Here is a 19,061-nt window from a genome sequence, read left to right on the forward strand (position 1 = left end):
GTCAGCTTAAATGAGAATTTGAGGTACTGACTTGTACGATTAAGCCACCAATAAGATCTTGATTCATTCTTGTACGTTAATCAATTTAGGCTGCACAAGTCATTCACGTGTCAAAGCCACCAATTCTCTTCATTAATTAGCGGAATTTGCGAGACTAGTTTCAGCACCAGAAGCACTGTTTCACAGTAGCGATTGCTTCTTTTTTTAATTTACTCTTAATCTCTTATCAACATTTATTTCAAAAAGTCTTCTTATTAATTTTATTCTCCTGTGTGCCCATTATGTTGTTATTTGTCCCAATAGGACAAATTATACTTTACTTACGCACATAAACTGTGCCCCTTTTTTGGGCAATGTTGCACAATGTGATCTTGGAATTATGATAATTTGGCTCCCAATTTCTACAAACTTTCCTACTTCTAACTCTTATGATATAGCATAACCACAAAATTATAACTATTAATATATTAAAAATAGAATATAGTTAGAATTTGGGTAAATATACAATTGGAAAATTTGCCAAATTGGTCCCTCACATTTTCCAAAAAAAACTTTTTTAGTCCCCAACATTTAAAATCAGCTAAAATTGTCCGTTACATTTAAATTATAAACCATTTTTGTCATAATGCTCGTATTTGCTCATTTTTTCGAACGAAAATAGCACGTCTCTCTCACGTGAGTATATTTTCAAGGGCAAAATCGAAAAACATACTTCATTAACAATTTATTAACATATTAGATCCACCAACAACTATCTTCCAATTTTAGTTCAATTCCAGCTCATTAACAGTAGCAAAGTGCACATCCAAGAGGCAACCAAACCAGTCCAAAGCAATTTCTCTCTTCAGATTTTCTGTTCTTGATCAACTTCCAACCGGTTGATTGTTCTTAGTAGATCAGGTATTATTGACACAGATCTACTACACATTGGCTGGTCATACCACTTGAAGTAGCAACAAGCACGAGTTACCTAAAATGCACAAAGAACATCACATATCAAGACCAAAATTTAACCCCACACCCCAAACCCAAACTGACCTGAAATGTTTAGCAAGCTTACTCCATAATTTGGACAACCATAGAATCTTCTCCCTGGATTTGCAGGTTTCTAATAAGTCACAATGATGGGCTCCTTTCCATAAAGACATTGCTCGTTGTTCGGATCCATTTTACTCTTCAATATGTCAGCTTATTCTTTACATTTTCTTACTATTCTTCCTCCATTACACAGCCATCCAGTTGCAGCTATGTTTTTCTTCTTCAATTTCGTTCTTTCAGTGAGGCAATTAGAACACAAATGGAGAAATATGAAGGAAAGATGGCTTTATTTAACCGAAAATAAAGTGTGTTTTTCGATTTTGCCCTTGGAAATATACTCACGTGAGAGAGGCGTGCTATTTTCAGTTGAAAAAATGAGCAAATACGAGCATTAGGACCAAAATGGATCATAATTTAAATGTTAGGGACAATTCTGGCTGATTTTAAATGTTAAGGATTTAAAAAGTTTTTTTGACAAATGTTAGGGACCAATTTGGCAAATTTTCCTATACAATTTACATTGTCTTCAAAGATGAAATAATGTGGGAAACGTCTTACAATTAGGTCTGTCAATAGAATTGGATTGGCCAAGCTCTGCCCGCTCGGTGTTAAATTTATTGGATTGAATCTTGCACAAGTGAGTTGAGTTGAATTTGGATCAAAATATTTTACTCAATCTGAATGCGACTTGAGTTTGGGCTAAGCTCAACCCACTTAAAATTCAATTTGCATATACATATATACGCTCGCGCGCACGCATATAGACACAAACGTATGTACACTAGGGCTTATATATACATATGCGTGATATTGTGAAATGGATTATTTATATTTTAGTGTGTTGTACTAAAATACTAGAATTTTTAAAATATAGTTTGTTATCTCCCTTTTTCTCTGTTACACTTCTACTCAGTGTGGTAGCATCAAATATCCCTTGTTCTATCATTTCGTATGTTAATATTTTTATATGGAAATTAAGAAGATTTGTTGATCTAAATCCAATCAAATGATTGCATTTCATATAGCTAAATTCATGGTAATTGTTTCCTTTTTTATTTGTAGTTAAAGTTCAAAATTTTGTCGATGTTGCAACTTTATTTAGATGTAATAGAACATTTATCGGTTATTGGTTGCTTCATTCAACTATATTTGGTTAATACAAAAAATACATGACATGAGTTTGGATTCGTATCAAATAAATTCAAAACGTGATATTTTTTATGAGGCGAGTATAGGCTATGTACTAACATGCAAGCCTAGCTTATTTGAACTTTGGTTCAAAAGAGTGATATTTTATGCGAATTACATTTGAACATGCTAAAACTCAGGTCACATAGCCCAATTGACAAGCTACGTATGAGAATAAAAATCATCACGTATTTCACTGGGAAAATGGAAAGACATTACTCTTGGAATATGAAGGGATCTCTCTAATAAACAACTCATTTTGCTCCGTTGGTTCCCAGTTACTCAATGGGTCATTCGGATTGACAACGGCTTGTTGGCCCTTGGGCTTTTCATAGTATCTTAAAACCCTTCAGCACGTGGACTTTGATGACAGTTCGTATAAGTTCCTCCCCAACATCCCTGAGCTAAAAACATACTAATGGGTTAATGGCCATTGTGTACTGAAGGAAAAGACATACTGGGCCTCATCAAAGTCCATACTGTGGGCCACTAGACAGGCCAACCGGCGTCTTCTCTATTTAATGACTCTTTACATTAATGTGCAAACTATGGATTGTCTTTATTCCAAGCAAAATAGGTTCTCTCGACCTTTTTCATTTTTGAGTATTACAATTTTCTTTTTTTGGTAATTAGAAATTCTAGAAAAGGGAATTTTACCCCATTTCAAGGTTAGGGCAAATTCCTGCATATATTGCATGACTTAAATTTAACCAAATTCAGCATTTAAACTTAATGAATTTAGATTTTAACATATTTAGATGCGTTTGATAACAAAAAATATAACATTTGAATTAATTAAGTGACACTGAATTTTATAAACAAAATTTACTTCAAAAAAAAGTGGTAAATTATTTACTTATATGTATTCAAATATATTAGATTTAATACTTAACAACTTATATTTTTTAATGAATTCAAATTTCAGATTTCAAATATCAGTTTATCAGGCGCATCCTTAGAATATACGACTTATTAATAAGAGATTGATGGTATTAAATGTTGAATCCAAACTTCTCCTATACAAAATTGAATGAAGTTTTTTACCTACATTTCTACCCATCTCATGGATGATTTTACAATTTCTCAATTTATGATAACGAGTCTTATCCCCTTAATAAAATTAAATTTCTACTTTAATTGCCTCTAAATTGTGAAACAAAAACTTGACATCAATCTTGGACTTGTCCAGTTATTTTTAGGTAAATGTTTCCTCATCTTAACATATTATTTACATTTTATTTACACACATTGACTTGTTTACATTATCAATATATTTTTTATTTTACATACATCATTTAAAAAGAAAGTACTATAATATTTTTTCAAAAAAATTATTCCAAACAATCTCCTGTTCAAATGCACTCTATGACTGATAGTGTTCTAGAAATCGTCAAATACCAAAGCTCTTTTTTTTTTTTTTTTGGGTAAAAAACAAAAAAGCCCCCTGTGGTAAACCTAATACACAGAAAAGCTACCCATAGTTTCAAAATATACAACACGACCCCTCATGCTTTGAACTAAATTGTAAAGGTGACGAAATCCGTTAAAGTTAACGGAAATGGACAAAATGACCAAAATACCCTGATATAATTAAGCAAAAGACAGCTCAAAAAGATCATTTGTTTTATTCTCTAAATAGAGAGAATTGAGGGTTAAGGGGTAGAATAGGTATATTTGATAAAAATTAAGTATAAATTTTTTTTTTTAGGTTCCAATAAGTCATTTCCGTTAAATTTAACGGATTCCGTCACCTTTACAATTTAGTTCAAAGCATGAGGTATCGTGTTGTATATTTTGAAACCATAGGGGATTTTTCTGTATATTAAACTTACCGCAGGGGGTTTTTTTGTTTTTTACCCTTTTTTTTTTGGAAGCAATACTTAAGCTTTTACCTTGGTCAAACTCCAAAGAGACAGCGCGTGAAAGCGTCGAGGAACCAAATCAAAATTTTAAAGCGAAGTCACCCAACGAAACCACTCACGAACCCGCTGACCGTCACACTAGTTAGTCATAAATTCCTAATTGCTAATAAATTTTGAAGCTTGTACGGAAAAACAAAAAAAAGGGGAAAAAATTGATCAATTTTTTGGAGAAATAGATTAAAAAAATATTCGGAAAAAAAAGAAAAGCCAAAAGTTCAGAAATTCCACTACCACCATAATCATCAACATCGTCAACCCATCACCGAGTTAAAGAATCGGAATCCTCCTCTACTGGGGTAGAGAAAACACGCAATTATATAGCAACAAATCCCGTTCCGATCGTTTTGCAGGGGAATAGAGATAATCTGGTTTAAGGGTTTTACAGAAAAAAAAGAGGAAAAGGATGGAGAAAGTGATGAATATGATAAAGCCGAAGCCTAACCCGCAACAGTTATTGAGAGATTGGCAGCGTCGTCTCCGTCAAGAGTGTCGCAATATCGAGCGCCAAATCCGAGGTATATATGATGACTCTGATCATAAGATGTGATTACTGATCTGGGTTTTGCATTTCTTTTTTGGTGGGAAAAAAATTTGTTGGTTGATTGATTGGGGCGTTTTGTTTTGTGATTAGATATACAGAGAGAAGAGAAGAATGTGCAGAAAGCAATTAAAGAAGCAGCAAAGAGAAATGACATGGGTTCTGCCAAGGTATTGCTTTTTTCTTTTTCTTTTTTTGGTACACCAAGGTATTGCTTTTAGTAATTGTGCTTATTGTTTTATTTTTATCTATATTCTTACCATTTTGAATTTTAGTCGAGTATTCTGATAATTTACTGAATTTATGGGAACCATTGAATTTTACATGTGAAAGATCGATTTTTTTTTTTTTTTTTCTATTTTGCATGATCTAGTGAATTTTTTTTATTGCCGTTTGTTGATTGTGTTTACAAAGTGATCCTACAGGACTGGTTGACTCAAATTTGCAGCAGAGACTGAATTTTGAAATGGATTTTGTGCAATGGAGACTAGGTGTAAATACTCCAGTTTTTGTGTAGTTTAGCTTGTTAATTGATTGATTCCCTTTTGTTAGATGAAAGAAAATTTTTGCTTATGCAGAGGTAAATGCTATTTACTGCACTTCATACTCTTAGGACTTGTGCTGCTTTGTGTTAACCCCTGCTGAAGTGGTGGTGCAATTCTCATGCAGTGCATCTGCTCTCAGTGATTAATTCTTTATGTTTGGTAACGATGGATTGATGGCTTGGCCAAGTCGTGCCACACAACCAGGTGTTAAAAGAGAAATTTTAAGTGCAGATGTCATAGTTGATAAAAATTAGATTTTTGTTTGGATTTGAGGCGAAATAGTACAATTTGATGTTTACAGCTTGCAATGATACAAAAATTATGGCAAGATGATTTTCTATTACATGGTTTTAGGAGTCAAAGGATTTTGGTTCATTGTTATTACAATATCCCTAGTCATCTGACTGAAAACTGAGTAGTGATCTAAGGTGTCACCTGGTGAGAATTTGAGGTTTCTTGATTGGTGTGTAGGAGAGTAGAGAATGTTTTTCCCTTTCTTAGGACTTCTGAATTTTGAGCTGTTGGACATTTTTCTTCATCCTGGTTTGGATGTTCCAAGAAATGTTTTTCAAATGAAGGAGTGTCTAAATGAAGTTTCTTGTGGCAGCTATCAAATGTATTTCACTTGTAAGGCCCAAAAACCCATCATTCACAATGCTTAGCTACAATTCATTTACAATCTTTCACATCATGAAACTGAGATGACGTGAAATAATGTGTCAAAATGATTTTTGTATTGTTTGTCTGCAAAGTGTTCTTGTTGTGCACCAATTCTCTGGAACAGATTAGGAGCTGTATCAAGTGATTATGAGCAAAGTAAAAGGAGATGCTCTTTCAAGCTCTTTAGGAAGTTATTGAAGGGAAAAAAGACGTTTTTGGCTTGTTTTTCTACTAAACTGATATCCTTTCCCTCACCCAAAACCTTTAGTTTTGTACCTCATTGTCTGACATTTAAGTGGATGGATCAATGCTTGCCTTTGTAAGTCATTGATATGAATGCAGCTTCAATAGGATGCAATGCCCCATGAACTTAAACAGAAGAAGGTAGACTTTGAGATGTGGTGGAATTTTACACTTTTTTCTTTAGGTTGCTTGTAGCTGTATATTTCAGTTCATCTTCTGTATTCTCAATATCACATTGATTATGACATTTTGAGCTCTCTGTCATAGGTTATTACTGTTGTCATTGCGTGCTGTGTACTGTAGTAAATGAACAATTCGCAGCCTTTATTGATACATTCTTTCTCTTTTTGTACTCATCTCAGTCCCTTGCTAAAGAACTTGTGAGATCTAGAAAGACAGTGAACCGTCTTTACGAGAATAAGGCACAGATGAATTCAATATCAATGCATCTTGGAGAAAGTGTTGGTATGATCCTGCTTCTATTTTATGACTGTTCTTTCCTCTTGTATGTTTAGGTTTTATTGTGAACCAATATTCGTCTGTGTGCATTGAGTTGGTTTTGCATTCTTCACCTGGGAACTGGGTCTCATGTTTACTTGACGAACAGCTGCAACCAATTGATATTGACTGATTATGTACTCCCGTCCCTCTTACCTTTTTTGGTGAGGAAAGAGGCCAGCTAAATTACAATATTGTTTGCAATAAGTTCACTAAATCATGATGGTATCATTAGAGTAAGAGATCCTGATGCTGGCTTAAACTGCATGAAGGAAAAGGACATTTGATTTAATAGCAGCTTATGGAGTTCACTTAAGTTCAAATGCTGTCAGCATTTAATAATCAATTACTCCGAAATTGGATCTTCGTTCTTTTCTGAATCTTGGGTCTGTTTGGATTGGTTTTCTTGAAAGAGTTTTATAAGATGGGTGAGAAGTGGGGATTGTTTGTAATTTTATTTGGAAATAAGTACACAGTTACTGGCCTGGCACGGTATGTAGACACAAAAACCTCTTTGAGTTAGCCACTGCATGAATGGTGCAAAATCTTAGAAACTTCACAGAGATTTTTGTAGTTTCCCAAATTCAGTTTCAAAATATGAATTTTTATACTTATCCAAGCATGTTCATTTGACTATAACATCCTACAAATTAGAAATCTTTCCCCTAAAAGATATTTTAAAGCACCCATATATAGTTGCTTGTTATGCTCTCTCTCTCTCTCTCTCTCCTCCCCCCCCCCCTCTCTTTTCTCCCCTTGATTCCACAAGCCTACTTCATGATCAATTGTTATCTGACGATCTAAATGTATTTGAACTCCTTTCTACTTGTGGATCTTTGCATTAGCAGAAGTCATTTTTTGTTTAGTCTGCTTTGACTTTTCTAAATGTGTGTCTGTGTGACCGCTTCCTTTTCTTTTAACTTTGGATTCTGTTTTGCACCTATAAACCTCAAGTTTGAGCTTTCATTCACAATGGATTTTGCAGCCATTGCTCGCACTGTGGGACATTTATCAAAGAGTGCTGAGGTCATGAAGCTTGTCAATAATCTGATGAAGGCTCCTGAGGTGGCTATAACAATGCAAGAATTTAGTAAAGAAATGACCAAGGTAACGCATTGATTTGTGTCCTTGAAGCTGGTTGATCATTTTATTTTTTGTCCACCGACTGTTGACATGTGGATGGTTTGATATGCTAGACGTAACTTGCTTGTCGTGTTCATTTTTCTTATTGAACCATCAGTCATCTTTTACGCTTGGTGATCTTTTCAGATATATGGTGCTAGGCTTATCTATCCTTAGTATAGGAGTGCGCTTATAAATATCTTCAAAGACTCCAAATTTCTTGTGTTAAAGTGATAAAATTTAGTAGATTGTAATGCAAAACGTCGTAGTAGCAGCTGAAAGTTGAATTTGCTTGTCAACGCTTTGCAGTTGAGTCTATTGCATTGGTAAAAAGCAATTGTAGGCTAAAATCATGTCTAGGCTTTGTAATCTATTCCTACAATAAAAAGAAATTTTTTTTTAATTTCATCATACTTATTCCGAGATATGTTACTGCAGGCTGGTGTCATAGAAGAGCTTGTGAATGATGCCGTGGACAATGCCCTGGATTCAGAAGACATTGAAGAGGAGACTGAAGAAGAAGTTGATAAGGTCTTAACTGCTATTGCTGGTGAGACTGCTGCACAGCTTCCCGAAGCAGTCAGGAAGGAGAGGTTGAAGCAGCCTGCCCAGGAAGATGTAGAGGTACGAAACGACCCATACTTGATCTAATTCTTTGCCATGCTTGTTCCTTTCTCTTCTGAAATAAGTTAAAAGGAGAATTTCTTCTGGTGACATGCTGCAGGAGGATGATGAGGAAGAGCTTGAAGAAATTAGGGCGCGTCTCGCCAAAGTTAGATCATAACTTGAACCTCACATTGTCTGCCCACATCCCAGTGTCCCTGAGAATGTAGAAGTATTGTATTGATTAATGCATGCCAACGTTTGAGATGCTGCAGCCATATTCCTATTGCAGATCGGAAGACAGAAGTTGTGAAAAACATTACGTGTTGTACAAGAATGGGCTCTTGTTAGAAGGATAACCCTAGCTGTTGTGTATATATGATAATGCACGTTGCAAGTTTTTACCGAGAGTTCTCACCGTGCCCTTTGACCTTACGGGAGAATAACGATCTAAAATCTGGCATCACTTCCTAATGGCAAAAGCCTTAAATTCTGTAAAATTGGATTGTCGTACTCCAATGTCTTGTTAGTTTGTTGGCTTACCCCTCAATTCTGTAATACGCACCAGAATAAGTCTTGTCCTTCTGCCAAATGAAGGCGCAGTATACACGACATGTTTGGAATAACAAAATGTACCGAGGAATTGGAATGCTTGAACCGACAAATCTTAGATTAAAAGAGACGCTTAATTTTGTCATTTACCAGAGACTTTAAGTTATTCCTATTATTATAACATTGATAGGGAAATCAAGAGGAGGGATTGGCAGTTTTCCTTTTCAGTGAAGTGGCAACATTGCAGATGGGGAGTACCAATTAACAACAACTTATTCTTGATTGAGCACTTTTGAAGCTAAAAAGGGTAGCCAGGCCAATGCAGATGCTTCACTCTTTCGCTATGCATTCTTGCTTTCAGCTTAATTTGTCACCTACAAAATTCAGTCCTGTACCAATACTGGATAGCCTCAACCATTCTATTTTTGATGACAAGTGCACATAATGCTTGTAATTGATACTTTCAAAGCAATTTTTCGCAAGTAAATAAACGGTGACGCAAGAAGAGCTTTGCCCTCTTTGATGTCCACTAACTAAAAGGGCAGTTTATATTGCTTTTCTGCTTCTACTTTCAACAGGCAACTGGACAGGATTACATGGTAGTTAAAGACCTTTCTGAATTTTGGTCCTAAAGGTTACAAGATTTGTTCTGTTGACTTCTGTTTCCAAGTTCTAACTGCCTTTTAAGAATTTTTAGCCACAGTAGCTGTTTGGAAGACACCAATCTAATCAAGTTAGGTAAACGCAAAAAGTTTTTAGCTCGGTAGCAGTTTAAAAGAGACCAATGCAATCAAGTAGGTAAAGGTGGGCTAGTCCGTTTATGTATCGGGTTTGTGAGTTCACGCTGACACAAAAGTGTAGTCTTGAAAGCCACTACAAGGGTCAAGCTTCAAAAATACCTTTGCTTAAACTAGCAATTTATAGACCATTATATCATGTCTTCAATTAGATTGCATTGCCTATAACAATAATTTCTGAGTGAGCATAAATTACTCTTTTTAAGGAGTCCACCTACACATAGGGGTGGCAATTCGGGTCCAAATCAGGTTGGCGGGTCGGGTTCGGGTCAACCCGCCAGAAAATTGGTTGACCCGAACCCGACCCGCCAACCCGTGACGGGTCAGGTGTGCTGACCCGAACCCGAAAATTTCAGGTTGACGGGTTGGCGGGTCGACCCGAAATTTAATTTTAATTTATTAATTTATCACTGTAATTTCTAATAAAATCAATTTCTCACAAAACTAATTACATAATCAAGTAATAAAAATTTAAATAAATAATTCCAAACCAAATCTAAAATAAATTAAACACCGTAAAAGTGTTTTATCCCAAACAAAATATAAAATAAATTAAAACAATATAAAAGTAAAAAATAATATAATATATTATTTGTCCAAATATAATAATTTCAACTTCACACAAATTAAATAAATTCATTTAGGATTAAGTAATTTGAAAAAAAGAATAACTTAGTTTAGTTAGATAAAATTATTTTTATGTTTATTAAATTATTTTTAATTCGTAAACGGGTCATATCAGGTCACCACGGGTTGACCCGAAATCGACCTGTTTTCTTTTCGGGTTCATCGGGTTCAACCCGATTCTGACCCGAATTCCCGAAACCTCAACCCAAACCCATTAATTTCGTGTTAGGTTCGTGTCGTGTTTTCAGGTCGTGTCGAAAATTGCCACCCCTACCTACACAGAGTGACTGAAAAACACGATATTTCTAAATGATAGACATAAATAAAGTAATTTTTAAAATCATCTTTTAGTTTGTGTTTGTTTTTTAAGTGTAGAATTATTCTTTTTCTTGGTATGACACTTGAAGCCAATCTAATTTAAGCCAATCTTTAGCCTTTTTATGTGCGTGTTTTGTTACATGTACGACACTTTTCCTAATAAACATAAAACCTTCTACTTTTGGTAGTTATCTAGATCAATTTGATAGAACATGACAACCACTCATTAGGATTGCATGAGTAATGTGATATTTATCTAAGAGGAGTAAGCCAAAAGAATAATCAGAGTAACATGATAACTGGAGATTCATTCATTGGGATTTCGTGAAGGCTTAAAAAAAAAGCAAGCACGCAAGAAATATCATAAGAGCACCTTAACGTTGAATAAAGCAATTGGAGAAAACGATAAAGGACAACATGAGAAAGTTGAGGGGAGCTCAAACTGAAAGATGGCCTCATGTCAAATTATTGCCAATACACCATGTTCCAGTTGAAAACTTTCAGGAACTACATATAGCATAGATATAAGAGTTCGCTAACACAAGTTAGCTCAACTGGTAAGAACTTCTATAAGTCACTTATGGTTCTGGGGACATGCTAGGTGATGGCCGAACTCACTCAAATTTTTTCTAAAAAGAACAGCTCGAAATAGAAAGTTGCCAAACGAACTAATTGAATACGGGCAGTTCTTGGTCATTGTGATCAAGATTGAAATATGATCACTGGAATTCATAACATCATTGATTTCTTGTTCATATGGTGGATGCATTTAATAAAGATTTACAAGCCCTTTTAATTCTGAAAGTCGCCGGTGCAATGGATACAATTTTTTTAAGTCATCTTGGACATTTGTTGGTTAGAATCTCAACTAATTTGTTCATAGATGTTCTAGTAGTCTGATTATATTCTAGTTACGGTTTGAGTTTAGAATGATAAGGGTTTGATTTTTTACTTATCAAAATTCTTTGACAGAATGCAATTAATATTCTTCCTCACATTTTGTTGCGCTTGATTAACCAATATCTCGGACCCATTATTTCTTTTCTCCCCATTTTTTAAAAATCTTTTTATTATATATGTAGTGTCATCTTTCTATGTCATTATGCCTCCACCTGTTATCAGATAGTACATCATTATGAGCAAAAGCTCTTTGAACGAACCTATTAATTTTGATCATGACCACTAATCATGTTATATTTTCATTGAGAATTCATTAGTGGTTACTAAAATGGCTTTTTCATTTTTCCGTTTCCTATATGAGCTAATGCAGATTAACGTAACCCACACCTTCTCCCAAATAAAAGCCATTATTAATATATTAATTACAACTCCTTTTTTTTTTTTTTCTGCATATGAAAGAACTAAGCTTTTGTTCATCTTTTTCAAGTTTTCATGAAAATGGGATGGCTGGCGTTGAAAATGGCTCTCCATCGCTTTGCCAGCTGAGACATTACCACTTGATATGGGTGGTGTAGCATCAAATAGAAATGAACATATGAAAGAACATCATTTAAGATAGTTCAAGGAGACATTTACTTGGACCTTTAAAGACCAAGAATGTAGTTCTTGAATATGTGAACCAATTTATTCATGCATGGATCAGTAGATGCATTGTTTGGATTCAATGAAGCATCTCAGGTTCAGACTACAAGATCCAGTAATCAACAGTTCCTATGCATCTAATTCATAAAGTGCATTGATGATTATGTACTCCATAGAGTAAACTGCTTAACAACTCTTGGAATGTAGTGTAGATTTAGAAGAATTTGGTTGTGGGGCGTAAGGTGGGATGCACATTCTCTGTTGCTTTTCTTAGAGGGCAACCATAACAATCCTCATTTCACTCGAATGAACTTTTCACCATAGAAAATTGAAACTAGACAATGCATGAGCCATGAGCTACTGGCCTTCATAAGTTTTTTCCTATATTAATATCTGTTTTCAAGTTTATAATTTACAGCGACCACCCAATAAAATTTTAATGTACACAAAAATTATTATTTTTTTCCACCAATGACTCAAATTGAACTGGTGAATGTATATTTCACCTATGGGGGGTTATAGAAATTAAAAACATAGAGCATAATAGCTAAAAATAACTTGAAAAATCTGAAAAGAGAGCGTAAGATAAAAAAAACAAGGCAAAATCATTCAAAACATCTCTCACATTTTGCTAAATGAATTCTTACGTCCTTCACTTTTAAATGGGTAGCTTTATATCCCTTACAAAATCAAGTCGGTAAACATTGTTCTTAACTTAGGTTTTCAACTACTTTTTACCTTGATTTCATCGCACAACCTACATATGATCATTGTTAAGGGACAAAAAAGTTATATCCCATTTGTAATTAAATAAATGACCTGATCCATATTTATTTCTATCCCTAAAAAAAATAGAATCTGACCCAAATTATGTTCATTTTTCTCCTAAAAAAGTGGAGTTGGATCCAACTTATATTCATTTTTTGCCACTAAAAAAAAATCACTGTATATGCATCACATGGTGATTTCAGGTCTAAAAAGTCATCGAAAACTTAAGTTAGGACTAAATTTTTTAAATTTAAATTTATAGGGGACGTAAAGTTAATATTTTAAAAGTAAAGAATGAAAAAATCCATTTAAAAAAAAATACAAGGGATGCTTTGAACAATTTTTTCAAAAAACAATAAAGTTAACTTTCATATTGGCCTTATAGTAGTTGAGGTAGTTTATCCATTCATCTCAAAACTAATGCTGCCATTGGCAAAAATGAAAGCCATTCTTCTGTCACCACATCCTATTTTAAATTATTTCTGTTTTGGCTTGATATGACCCCATACTTTTTTAAAAGTCTACAAGATCCCAAAAAGTTGTAAATCAATTCAAACAGCATCATAACTAACCGGCCGTTAGCATCCCCGCCAATTTCTTCCACTTTCTTCTCCCTCCTTTCCTTTCTTCTCATCTTTCTTTTTATCATCCCAACAGCCACGTACCAACTAATACAATGCACATTCCTTACTCAACTTTCTAACTTGTAAGCCTGAAAATCTATATAAATTCATCCCATCGATCGAAGCTCATAATTCAGTTTCCTCCCAAGAAAACCAACATTCCAAGACATTATGGCCTTTCCTCTTTTTCTTTCTCTTTTTCAGCTCCTTTTGATCACTTCTCCAACCTTAATTCCTTTTGCATATGCTAACGAAAGTCATCGGAAACTTTCCTTGTCCTCTTCAACCTTAAATTTCCCAAAAGCTCAGGCTGAAAGGCTCATTAGACAACTTAACTTGTTCCCTGAGCTTGAAATCAACATCTCCCCTGGTCATCCTGGTAACTTGTCTGGATCAAGAATTGTCGAAAAGCAATTTAGTTTATCTTGTCTTGGTGATTCTGGGGCCACAGTTGAAGACTTGGGCCATCATGCAGGGTATTATAAACTTCAACATTCCAAGGATGCAAGGTATAGTAGTAGTACTTTCTGATCCATGGCTCCATTGTCTACTTGTCTCTGTTCACAATCAAATTAAATATAGAGCTATTATATGAGGTTATACTAAATGGGGTCATTGGATTGAAAGAATTGGACAGCTTCATAGTTGTTTGTTATTACAGGGTACTAGTTCTTATCTTGTTAAGACAACGTGAAAATTGTTTATGATTGGTGGATTTCCTGACTTTCTGAGGTTGAATGGCGGTCTACGTGGCAGCTCTTATTTTCTCCTGCTATGTTCTTAGCTGTGATGGTTTAGACTTGAAAGTGTTAAGAAGCTTGCATGCGCATCTACTAGTTCAATTTCCTTTCAACGTGCCTTTACATCAGCAGAGTCGATTTTTTTTTTTGACTGGCATTTGAGATGATTCAAGAATCATTGTATTTTCCTTCAAAAAAAAAAAAAAGAATCATTGTATTTGGTGGTTATGTTCATTTATTACTGTTGGCAAGTTGGTAGAGTGCATAACTGCAACATGTACCAGTACATTCTTGGTTAGGACTTGCGAAGATAATTCTTCCACTTCATTCTTTAGACTGGTGCCAAAGAAATTTGATCTCTGGATTAAAAATGATATGCAGGATGTTCTACCTTTTCTTTGAATCCCGTAAAAGCAAGAGCGACCCTGTTGTTATTTGGTTGACTGGAGGACCAGGATGCAGTAGTGAACTAGCTTTGTTCTATGAAAATGGCCCTTTCAAGATTGCAAACAATCTGTCTCTGATATGGAATGATTATGGATGGGACAAGGTACTTTTACCCTTCCAATTAGCCTACGAATTCTATCAAAGGCTCAAAATGTTCGTATCTTTTCAAGTCTTAATTGGCTAGCAAATCAGTTCCCTTGCTTGATTTTCCCAATGCTGGCGTTGAAAATTTTTGTTATATTGCTAGTAATCCTTGCAGTGTTACATAAATTGTGATACTGATGTATGTTTTGGCTGACAGTTGTCAAAGGAAGGGTCTCTTTCACGACCATCTGAATTTTGTCCCATTGAAATCTATATTCAACCTTACACCATTTATGGTACTGGAAACACAATCTCTGGTAGTAAAGCAATGTCTGGCAATGGAATTTTTACGTACCAAACTCTGATGGTTGATCCGAGCCTGCAAATTGTGAACTACATGAAGCTGCAAAAATATCTTGCATGTTCCAGAAAAACATTTCGAATCTACTAGTTACTAGTCTATTTGACCTTTTTCTCTTCTTACTGTTGGAGCAGAAAACTGAGTACCTGCAATCGTAGTAGGTATTGTTATCTCCTATAGTAAATAGTAGAATTTACCGCAAGTGTCATTTTTGGCAGGTATCAAACATTATATTTGTCGACCAGCCAATTGGAACAGGATTCAGTTATAGTTCTGATAAAAGCGACATCCGCCACAATGAAGAGGAAGTCAGCAATGATTTGTACGACTTCCTTCAGGTTGGCTTTTCTCTCTTTTCATTTATTGCTTTTGGAAAATCTTAGAGTGTTCATCCGCCAAAATCAAGTGTTGACATTTTTTGCCACTAACTTTTCAACTCATCAAAAATTGCATAGTACTCTGGACGGCTCATTATGTGAATGTAGCGTATCTTTGTCTACCATCAAAATTGTTTCAACAAACTACAAAACCATCTCAATTTTACAGGAGCAATTTTACAGGGATGTAAAAGCCTTTTCTATCATTCATACAAAAATTTTTTCATTTTGATTCGGTTGGTCAGACTTGTTCACATAGAATAATAAAGTCAGTGATGCTATTATTCTACATCCTTAATGATAAATCTGAACTGCTTAGAAAGGTAAAGCCTGGCCTAAGTTGGGCTAATTGATCTTCTGCATCAGGCATTTTTTGAGGAGCACCCTCAATATGCAAAGAATGACTTCTATATAACTGGAGAATCATATGCTGGGCACTACATCCCTGCTTTTGCCTCTCGAATTCAAAGAGGAAACAAAGGCAAGGAAGGAACTGGTATTAACCTCAAGGTCTGTCTAAATCTCAGGTTTTTTTGGGTTCCTTCCATTCTTTCTGGTCTGAAGGCCATAGTTAATTAATGGTTGGGCTTGAACAGGGTATTGCAATTGGCAATGGACTCACTAATCCAGAAATCCAGTATCAAGCATACACCCAATATGCTTTGGACAATAAATTGATTACACAGGCAGATGCCAACACGTTAAGCCCCCTGGTGTCACAATGCCAACAGGCAATTAAATCTTGTGGTAATTCTCAATTTCATTCCTCTCTGGTCATGCTGTATATCTTACCCCTCCATCCCCAGCCAAGAAATAGAAAAACGAAACTAAAGAAGAGACAAGAGATTCTCAAAAAAGGGTTCATGAATTTGCGCTCAGTAGTCATTAGTTAATAGTTGATGGTTCAAATTTGGAATAATTTTTTTTTTTGTGAATGAAAATCCACATTTGATTTTTAATAGAGAGTGCGAGAAGTTGACCATTTTGAGATCCTATATACTAGACAAGACCAGGGCAAATCAACTCCAATCGAAACAAAGATTTCTTCTAAGAAAGAACAAAAGTATTAAGAAAAATAGATGTCAAGATGCAAGTACAATAATTAAAGATAAAAAGAACAAGCATTTAAGTAATACGGGACAAATTAATTTCATCAATTTTGTATCATTTTGGTGGCATGACCGGGTGGTATACGTGTTTATTAAACACAGCTCTCCTCATATTTGTATTAGAAACTTCACATATGTAGTATCATAATAATGGTAGAAATTGAATCAGTTTTTCATTTTGACATTCTCTACAAGTTTCTGTAAGTTTACAAATTTAAGTGGCGGAATCTTTTCTAGGAATGTTTTATAAATTCCCTTTCATTTGCATCCCTTACAAATTTCAATAAAACAAGACTAAAGAAGACCTTCGATCTGATTATGCCTTTAGTAGTTTGAACACTAACAGTAGAAGTTTCACGTCAGGCCCTGATGGTGGAACTTCCTGTAGGCAAGCATATAGTATTTGCAATGGCCTCTTCAACAGTATATTGGAAATCGCTGGCAACATAAACGTAAGCAAGCGAATTTTTTGATTATAGAGTATCGCAAAGCATTAAAGAAAGTGGTGCACGAACAATTTTCTCATCTAATTAACATGGCATTTTTCTTGGAACTGCAGTACTATGATATCCGAAAGCAGTGTATTTCTAATCTATGTTACGACTTTTCGAACATGGAAAAATTCCTCAATGAGAAATCAGTCAGAGATGCACTGGGTGTTGGGGATATTGAATTTGTGTCATGCAGTGGAGACGTGTACCAAGCACTGATCACAGACTGGATGAGGAATCTTGAAGTTGGTGTTCCAGCATTCCTGGAAGATGGAGTCAAGGTACTTGTATATGCTGGGGAGTGTGATCTCATCTGCAACTGGCTTGGTAAGCTTCTTCACTCATCTGAAATTTTGTACAATTTGAAAGATGGATACATTCAGTTTTAAATCATGCAATTTTTAACTCTGGACAGGAAACTCAAGATGGGTTCATGCTATTGAGTGGTCTGGGCAGAAAGATTTTGAAGCAGCTCCAGATGTTCCATTTGTAGTAGATAGTGTCGAAGCTGGATTACACAAGGGCCATGGACCTCTGTCTTTTCTTAAGGTCCATGATGCTGGTCACATGGTTCCAATGGATCAACCAAAAGCATCATTGGTTATGATAGAGAAGTGGATGCAGGGCACACTTCCAGTGACTGGGATAGCAGATAAGCTGAGCACCCAGTGATTTATGCCTAACTACACAATTGACTTCAACTGCTGCTTCACTATCTTTCAGCAATTTCGGGAGTTTATTGGGATGATATATTCTTTCTGAGCATAAGGTGCAGAAAACTCCAATTGAATACAATATTATAGTCAATTTTCATACTATTCTTGCATTATTTAGTTCGAGAAATTTGGATGAGACAAAGCTTATGATCATCATCCCATAAAGTATCAACATCGATCTTTTGGTCTTAATTCTTGATGGGGAAAGCAGTTTGCTAGTCAACAAATAATTTGAAGCTGATACTAGTATGCTAAACATCTTTTCAGATGGGCTGTCATAATCTCTTCCTGTGTTTCTAATTTCTAAAACATGAAAAAACAAGAAAGAGAATCAATCTAGAATTATAAAAATATATACATGCAAGACCCTAGGAACTCAAAATAACTCTTAAATTTGAGAAACCAAGCAAATTAAGTACCAAAGCAATACGCAGCAACGTAAATCCGGAAGCCTCAAAGGAAAAATCATAAGCAGCAAAAACGCAAGGAAAAGCTCCAAGTCCGGGGCAAAACTACTCTTTAGCGAAACAAACTTGATGGCTGTTTTGCAGCACAAAACCTGCGAGCCTTAAAACCTACTATACGATGTAAACACAGCTTTCTAGGAGTTCAAGACCAACCACGAAACCAATTCCTAAACGACATCCATCAATTGAACCCAAGGTCACTTGACTTATGATATTGATACCCCACATGATAAAAACACCAATTTGATAATTAGAAATACAGAATCTTGAATGGGTTGGTTTAGTAATTCCAAACAAAGACATCCACTTATTCATTAAAAGAGCTGTACAGTTGACAACCTCTATCACTTGTTTGTGATTATGTGCAATCAGGCACAAGAACTTGTACAATCCGACAATGTACTTGTGTTGTCTAACAGCAAATATGTTAAAATATTTTACTATAGAGTAGATAGCTCCTGAACCATTAATTGGCAGAAATCATCCATCAAAATAAATGAACTGGCTTTTGATGAATGACACAAGTATGAAATTCTTCTTTATAGATGCATGGCTCATTCGTACTACCGCTATTATAGATTGCTACTAAAAACACTGTTAAGTTCAAGCACATTTTCTTTAGCAGATTTAGAATTTGCCAACTGTGAGACAGCCAGCTACTAATCATTAATCAAGATTATACCAC

At 35.1% G+C, this 19,061-nt stretch overlaps 2 protein-coding genes across 2 annotated transcripts; both read left to right on the plus strand.

Moving 5' to 3' along the window:
* The first annotated feature begins 4,223 nt into the window (after positions 1 to 4,223).
* On the plus strand, positions 4,224 to 8,767 carry LOC113707157 (vacuolar protein sorting-associated protein 24 homolog 1). The gene is made up of 6 exons (XM_027229337.2): positions 4,224 to 4,663; positions 4,780 to 4,856; positions 6,497 to 6,599; positions 7,618 to 7,739; positions 8,193 to 8,378; positions 8,479 to 8,767. The coding sequence occupies exons 1-6, from the start codon at positions 4,552 to 4,554 to the stop codon at positions 8,536 to 8,538; spliced, it is 660 nt and encodes a 219-aa protein (XP_027085138.1). The 5' UTR covers positions 4,224 to 4,551; the 3' UTR covers positions 8,539 to 8,767.
* A 4,973-nt stretch (positions 8,768 to 13,740) lies between these two features.
* LOC113707143 (serine carboxypeptidase-like) lies at positions 13,741 to 18,011 on the plus strand. The gene is made up of 8 exons (XM_027229314.2): positions 13,741 to 14,093; positions 14,706 to 14,874; positions 15,435 to 15,554; positions 15,960 to 16,103; positions 16,190 to 16,340; positions 17,066 to 17,154; positions 17,262 to 17,520; positions 17,609 to 18,011. Exons 1-8 carry the CDS (start codon positions 13,756 to 13,758, stop codon positions 17,863 to 17,865), a joined length of 1,527 nt encoding a protein of 508 aa, XP_027085115.1. The 5' UTR covers positions 13,741 to 13,755; the 3' UTR covers positions 17,866 to 18,011.
* Positions 18,012 to 19,061: the final 1,050 nt, after the last annotated feature.

This window comes from Coffea arabica, chromosome 1e (genome assembly GCF_036785885.1).
Source record: "Coffea arabica cultivar ET-39 chromosome 1e, Coffea Arabica ET-39 HiFi, whole genome shotgun sequence".
NCBI classification, from domain to species: domain Eukaryota; kingdom Viridiplantae; phylum Streptophyta; class Magnoliopsida; order Gentianales; family Rubiaceae; genus Coffea; species Coffea arabica.